The following is a 6,827-nucleotide window of genomic DNA, read 5'->3' as shown; positions in this document are numbered from 1 at the left end:
AGCCCACTCCAGTTTCAGTCCATAGTAAGCCTGCTCCAGAAGGACAGCGGGCACCCGCACTGCGGATACTCAGCGGATCTAACTCTAACCAGTAAGTGAATACTTAAGATCAGGAGTAAGTTTCTACCTACAGATACATACAGCAAGTTGGTTAAACGTTAACACGGTTGTTAGAGCTGGTGGCTGCTTAGCACGTTGATAATATTAATGATGCACGTGGCTTCCCCCCAAGTCGGGCGCAGCGTTTCGGAGGCTGGCTGGCAGATTGCCCGTGGGAGAGCTCCACGTTTTCCTGCTGCCAGCAGAGGCAACGGCCTCACCCAAAGATGGAGACCGAGCTTCAGTCCAGACAGAACAGCTTTATCGTTTCCGAAACCATCGGTGCTGGCAGCCTCTGCCGCAGAGTCCCGAAGGAAAGGCACCCCACGCCCCGGCCCTACACCCAGCCGGTAAAGCCGTCCGCAGCCCAGGCCGGCCCGCCCGTCCCTTCGGGCCCGGCCCGGCCAAGCGTTCAGGCCCCGGGGCCTCAACCGGCCCCGCCGCTCCCCTCCCGGGCACCGCAGCCGGTCTCTGGCTAGGAAGGGCGAAACTCACAGGGAACGGCGGCCCGGCCCTGCTGCCCCACGGACACCCGTGTCTCCCCGTAACCCCCGAGCTCCGGGGAACCGGTCCGGGCCTGCGGCCCGGAGCCGGGCGACAGCCGCTTCTTCTCAGGACTGCATACCGCCGGCAGGGCGCTGAGGCGGAGGAGACCACACAAATGGCCGCGGCCGGGGCCGGGGCCACGGGGAAAGGCGGCCGCAGCGCCCGGGCAGGCCGCGCCTCCCATTGGCGCCAGGCGTTGCCGTAGCGACAAGCCCCGCCCCCGCGCGGCCTCGCGCTCTCGTCCCCCTCGCCGGTTGGGGTGGGGGGAGGTGGGTAAAGCGAGCGGGAGGTTTCACATCCGGGGGAGGGAGGTGGAGGAGACGACGGCGGTGGTGGAGCGGCGCCCCGGAAGCGGATCGCGGGGGCTCTTGGGAGTTGTAGTCCGAGCGACGGCGGACCGGCGCCAGAGAGTTGGTTGTGAGGAGGTCGGTGTCGGGGAGCGGGACCGGCGCCGCTCCGCCCGGGGAGGGGAGGGGGGGGGCTCGGTCCGCGCGGTGCGTGGAGGGACCGCGGTCCGGAACCCGCCGTCGAAGGCCGGGTGGGGGGGCTGCGGCCTGAGGAACAGGCGGCGGGAGGAAGGGGAAGGAGGGGGAGGATGGCTCCGAGCCGGAGCCGGGCGGGCGGGCGGGCGGGCGGCGGCGGGGGGACCGGCGGGGCTGAGGCGATAGGCCGGGACGGGGGGCGGCGGGGCCGAACGGCTCGGAGCCCCGGGGCCAGGGGATGGGATGGGGGGGGGCGGCGGCCAAGCCCGGGCGCGGTGCCCGCCCAGGGGGGCGGGAGCCTCGGGCCTGAGGGGAGCCCCGGCCCGCGGGAAGGGGCCGTGCGGGGGCCTGGGCCTGTGCGGCCGGGCGGGGCGGACGGGGATGCTGGGCGGACGGGGATGCTCCGCGGTCGGGGCACCGGGCGTGTTGCGGGGAGGCGGGGGCGGGCAGCAGCCCGCCGGTGCCCCAGCACCCCCGCGGGGAGACCGAGGAGCGCTGCCGGCGGGGGCGCGGAGCCGGTGGGCCGAACTCCCGGGAGCCTCTCCCCTCGGGTGTCGGGAGAGCCCCAAGTGGAGGTGGGGGGCTGAGCCCCGCTTCGAGAAACGGCACGGGGCGACCCGGAGAGGGCCTGGGGAGCTGGGCTCTCCCCTGGTTTTCTCATCTGTGGCGTGGGGAAGCCTTTGGTCCTGTTACAGAGCTGTTCTCCGGCACAGCTCACAGCCCTTGGCTTAGTTTTGTCTCTCCCTTACCTTCCTGTAACTTGCTCTGCTGTCACTAGTGGCACCATTTTTTCCTCTGCGGTCATTGGAACCCTCGCTCTGGGATGCCCGTTTGGTTCACGACACTTGGTCTGATAAGCGGTGGGTGCCCAAGAGCATCCAATGCCCGGTCCTACCTCTAGCGCTTTATTTTCCCCCCTTCCAGCTTGTCAGAGTTCAGCAGCGGGAGTCCTGCAGAACTAGGATTGGTGAAGAAAGGTTTCTTGCACAGATCCACCCCTTCTTTGGCCCAAAGGGCTGAAAGTCAAACTGTTTTGCTTTGCGTGGACCCCAGCGTAGGTGATCCTTGAGGATCAATGATACGTAAGACAACACAGTTCCTCCTTTGTTCTCACAACAAAGCACTTGGGGCTAAATGCTGCTGGAATATCACAATACACAATAATCAGAAATACTGTGATATTTACTGCATCTTGATGTACTCTTCCTGGGGACGTGATTTCTCCTCGTATGTGCGTGTAGCTGTTTTCAGGTGGATCAAGGAAACCCAACAAAGACCCAATTCCCAGGCCTTTGAGGTTTTACCTAACCATTTCCAGTGCCGTATTCATTGGTTTCACTCCTTGCCTTTGCAGTAAGGGCATTAAGTCTTTTGCTAACAAACTTTTAGTGTCTCTTTTGCCATCCGGGATTCAAGTGCTTTGCCAAGTGTGAGGCATGAGGCAGTCTGCAGTCTGATGGCATCATCGTGTATGGTTGGTTCTCATTCCAAATGTACCATTGCCTTGTCTGTAAGAGTCCTGTGTCATTGTGTTCCGCTTCTTTGTAAATCCAGTGTCCGATGAGGCCCCATGACTCTCTCCTGTCATCAGAGCCCAACAAAGTGTATTTTGAATCTTCCAAAGTGTCCCTCTTTCAGTGATGTTCATGCAACCCCTTCATCTCCATGAACAGTGAAGCAACTTCCATAGTTGGACATCTTTTTTTGGTATCGGGATCTTCAGCGACAAAAACCTGGGATTTCCACGAGGCTGCTGGCAGTGCTGAAACTGATTCCAGGTTCAGGATCCTCTGTGTTCAGATCCACCAGATCTGGTCCTGAGTAATCCAGTGATGATGCTGCAGGGGCTGATCTCTTAATGACCTGTACCTTAAACCTAAGCTTATCTATCCAAGCTCTTCTCTTCCTGCTTTGACCATGTTCCTACTGGATGCTCAAGCTTGGAGGACTCAAATTCCTCCATGTCATTTAAAAGGGACATCCCTCATTGGTGGGATTCTGTTCATGGACCTCACCTGGGTTGTTTCCTTTCTCTATGCTTTCATTCTCTTCCCTGTCCTGTCCCCACTCCCACCCAGTCTGCCTCCAGCTCTTTTAGCCTTGGGGCTGTTACTGGTTGCACAGTAAGGGTCCCCATCTCAGCTGGGGATTTACAGGCGTGATTATAAATAACAGCTTTGTTAGAGTCTTGCTTGTCAATGGGGCTCTCAGTTGTTACTCTTGTAAGCTCATCCATGTAGGGTTTTCAGTTTTTTTTTCTTGGTCTTGAGCAGAAAAGACCATTTTCTTCAACTTTATCTTGCATTTATTTTTGGAAGTGCCCTTCTGCCCATCCCAGTGTAGATGAGATGTTCTTTGTTCTCTTTTTCCACTAATTTGTGCTCTGTAGGTAAGCCTTGCAGTTTATCTGCCTGAATGGTACATTGCCCCAGAAAGCTGTTATAGACTAACTTCTCTGGATTCTCTGGAATACACTTAGTCTGTCTGCAAGCAAACAGCTTCCCCATTTTTATCATGCTTAGAGATTTGGGAGGAAGATGAGGCCGATGCCTCCCTGGCTTAGATTTAAGAACGTATTGCAACATTCCCTGTCATACTCCTGGTTGTCTCTTCAGAGTGTTGAAGGACTTACTCTTTTGTGTCGGAGTAATATTGGACTTGTATAATTTATCAGAAATACTGTTGGCTTTAAGATGGTTTGTACCTTGACTGAGATGATCCCTATGTGAAGGGGGCACAAGACCCCTCTATGTGGTCTGCTCTTTGTGCTTTCAATTTGCATTCCTCCCATGACTTAGCTCTACGGTTGAATGCTTCAGCCTTAAGAATCTTGCTTGACTACTACAAAAGAGTTTTCTAACTTTGTTCAGTGCGGTTGAGTTAGTTATACCAAGGATGTTTTCCTCTGCCAGTCTTGGTAATTACTACAGCATATATGGTTTTTCATTTTTAAACAAGTCAAGTAACTGTGTTTTTATTTATTTAGTCATTGAAAAAGACAAAGTGTAGGCTTGCCAGCAGCAGCAGGTTTGTTTTCATGTGCCTGTGGGGAGGTGACTTGCTGAACAAGGTGTCATGTCCACAGAGTTCTGTTCTGAAAGTGGTGTTATTTTAGGCCTTGTTTGCTGTTGCTGAAATAAACAGTAATTTTGTCATTAGTTTCACTGCAAGCAAAAGTGAGTAATTTGAAAGCATAATATTTGTAGGGTATTAATTGTGTGCACAGGAATAGCTGTTAATATGAGTAGTTAGTGTTAGCTGTGTGTAAATGAGGACCCTCACCCATCTGATCCCAGTTTGGTAGAAAATCTTTGTTACTCTGTTATCAAGAATGCCTAAAATGTATTCAATATTTGGCATGACAGATAAAGTACCCCAAAACAAAGTTGATTGTTTTGGGGTTGTTTTTCTTATTTGAGTGAAAGCTGTTTTGATAAGAAATTAAAATAGGAAGTTTAACATAGTTTCAACAAAGAACATTATCAAAAGTACATATCTCTTTCTTCTCTTGTTTTTCTTTACAAAGGGGGAATAATGGCAGTAGTTTACCTACTTCTGGCATAAGGTTTTAAAAAAAAAGCATTTCCGAAACCTACAAACCGCTGGTGGAGAAGACACTTCCTCCCTTTGGGTGTAGAGCAGCCAGTTATAATGGGATAGCAAATAGTACACGCAGGATTCAGATGAAACAGGCAGAATATAAACACCAAGGTGGAATTTGTTGAGGGCTATCAGCTTCGTCTTGTGCAAAGGACAGCTAGTTTCAGAAGTGCTAAGCACTTGAAACATCTCAAAAGAAATATTAATTCTAACTTCCTGTTTCTTTTTGCTACCTCTTGCTTTCCTAGGAATCAACCCTTTTCACTGTGATGGAGATGTTCTCGCTGAATTCCCTTAAAGGTAAGGACCTGAGACAATCTTCGATTCAACTCTTTTTTTTTTTTTTCTTTGTTTAGAGATGTAATACTATAGCAGATTGATGAAGAAAATTAATTTGTAAGAAACAGTACTATCCTCCTCTGTGCTGGATAAGTGAGAGGTTTGTCCTACAAATGTCTTTGTCGGACTTCCTTCTCAATGCATTAGGGACAAAAAAGGAAGTTGAGATGACTGTGCCTGAACTAGTGATAGCTATGTAACATAGGATGCCAATTTTTATGTCTGAGACGCGCTTTATTTCTGAGGAGAGCCCGGCATGCAAAACTTTGATTTTAAGTGTAAAGCGAGGGTGGTGGTTGTAAGCAAGGTAACTCCATTCTGTCTTGGTTAGTGTAGCACCTGAGTTAAGTGTTGCAGGTAAGCTCGGTTACACTAAGTACAAGAGAGTATTTCAGGGAAACAACAGAATTTGGAAGGGGAGAAGACCTGTTGTGTTATCCAATAGATGACAATGTAGACTTGTTTGCTATTTAGCTTAAAGTAAAGGCTTTTTTTTTCCCCTTTTAATTTTACCCTCCTAAACATACCTGTTTCCTTCTGTACCAATTCAGCAAGTGCTTTCTCCTTGGTGTTTGCATACTTTTAAGTATCTGTCAACCATTACCATCTCCTTTTTTTTCACTGTCACTGCTTTGCCAACCTCTTTCTTTAGACCTTTTTTTTTTTCTTAAGAAATCCTTCCAGTCACTGGCTGGTTTTTGTTTTCTTTTGTTCTTTTCTGAATTCTGTTACTTGGTCTTAAAATAAGGTGCATAGAATGGAATAAGATATTCCAGATATGGCTGAACCAGTGATGGATTACTGCCTCCTGTCTCAGGGAAGTCATCCTTCTGCTTTAGCGCTTGGGGAACACAACAGCGTACCAGCCATTCTTGTAACGCTGCCATGCTAGTGAGTCACCAATATTGTCGATTCCGTATTTAAAACAAAAATTCCCAGAATGCTTTATATGTCCAGGGTGTTAATTACGTATGAACTAATTTTAGTTGGGAATAAAAACTCTCTCATCTGTCAAATAGTGTGACCTGGGTTGGAGTCTGAGAGAGGGAGAAGGAGCTTCTCCTGTGAGGGCTAGTGGTTTGTCATGGCCAGACTGGGTTTGGGACACTGGGTGCTGTAACACTTGTGCTCTGGGGGAAAAGGAAGTCTTTAACATAATGTGGCTTGTTAACGAGCTTCTGCATAGCGCTGCTGCCTCTGCAAAGGCTTGGCTAGAGAAGATTAATTAACCACAGCTCATCGAAGTGAGCCTGAACTGGCAAAGCCTGGGAAGATGGCTTTAAGCGATTATTTACATGCTGTTTAACACTCATCTCTGCAAAATAAAGGTATTTGGATTGAGTATGTGGAATCTGTGATTTCTGGAATTTTTTATCGAATTGAGTCTTAACTATTTTTTCTGTGCTCATAAGATAATTTTTACATCATTTATGGTGACAAACCACTAGCCCTACTTATGTCTAACTTTCTGTGCAACAGCACAGTGTCTTTCACCGTCTTCTCCCAGATTTCTCCTTCCCAGTGACTCTGTGTTTCCAAGATTTCCCCCAGACATGTACTTTATTTATCTGTTTTCTTGTGTTTGTTTTGCTTTTAATCGTTGTGGTCTCCAGCCATGGATTTTCCTCTCCTTAGGGCTCTTGTTACCTTCTGTGTTTCTTCTCTGATGTTCACAACTTGGAACAGCTTAGTAGCTGTGACTTATTATTTTTTTTTCTTCACTGCCGGGCTGCTTACTGCCTCATCTAGATCTTGGGAAAA

The 6,827-nt window shown here is 49.8% G+C and overlaps 1 protein-coding gene across 3 annotated transcripts in view; it reads left to right on the top strand.

Moving 5' to 3' along the window:
* DHX30 (DExH-box helicase 30) overlaps window positions 1-6,827 on the top strand; it is a 37,075-nt gene continuing 30,248 nt past the window's right edge. The window contains exons 1-2 of one of the 3 annotated variants that reach the window (XM_075042756.1): window positions 1-91; window positions 4,976-5,027. In XM_075042756.1, the coding sequence (XP_074898857.1) occupies window positions 4,997-5,027 (31 nt within the window). In that variant the 5' untranslated portion in view covers window positions 1-91; window positions 4,976-4,996. Of the gene's footprint in view, window positions 92-987; window positions 1,071-2,192; window positions 2,210-4,975; window positions 5,028-6,827 lie in introns of those variants that run through there. The other 2 variants (XM_075042748.1, XM_075042766.1) reach the window with 2 other exon arrangements.

This window comes from Buteo buteo, chromosome 2, assembly GCF_964188355.1.
Source record: "Buteo buteo chromosome 2, bButBut1.hap1.1, whole genome shotgun sequence".
In the NCBI taxonomy this organism is placed as follows: Eukaryota; Metazoa; Chordata; class Aves; order Accipitriformes; family Accipitridae; genus Buteo; species Buteo buteo.
The sequence above is the reverse complement of the archived record's forward strand: the minus strand, read 5'-3'. Positions and strand labels throughout refer to the sequence as shown.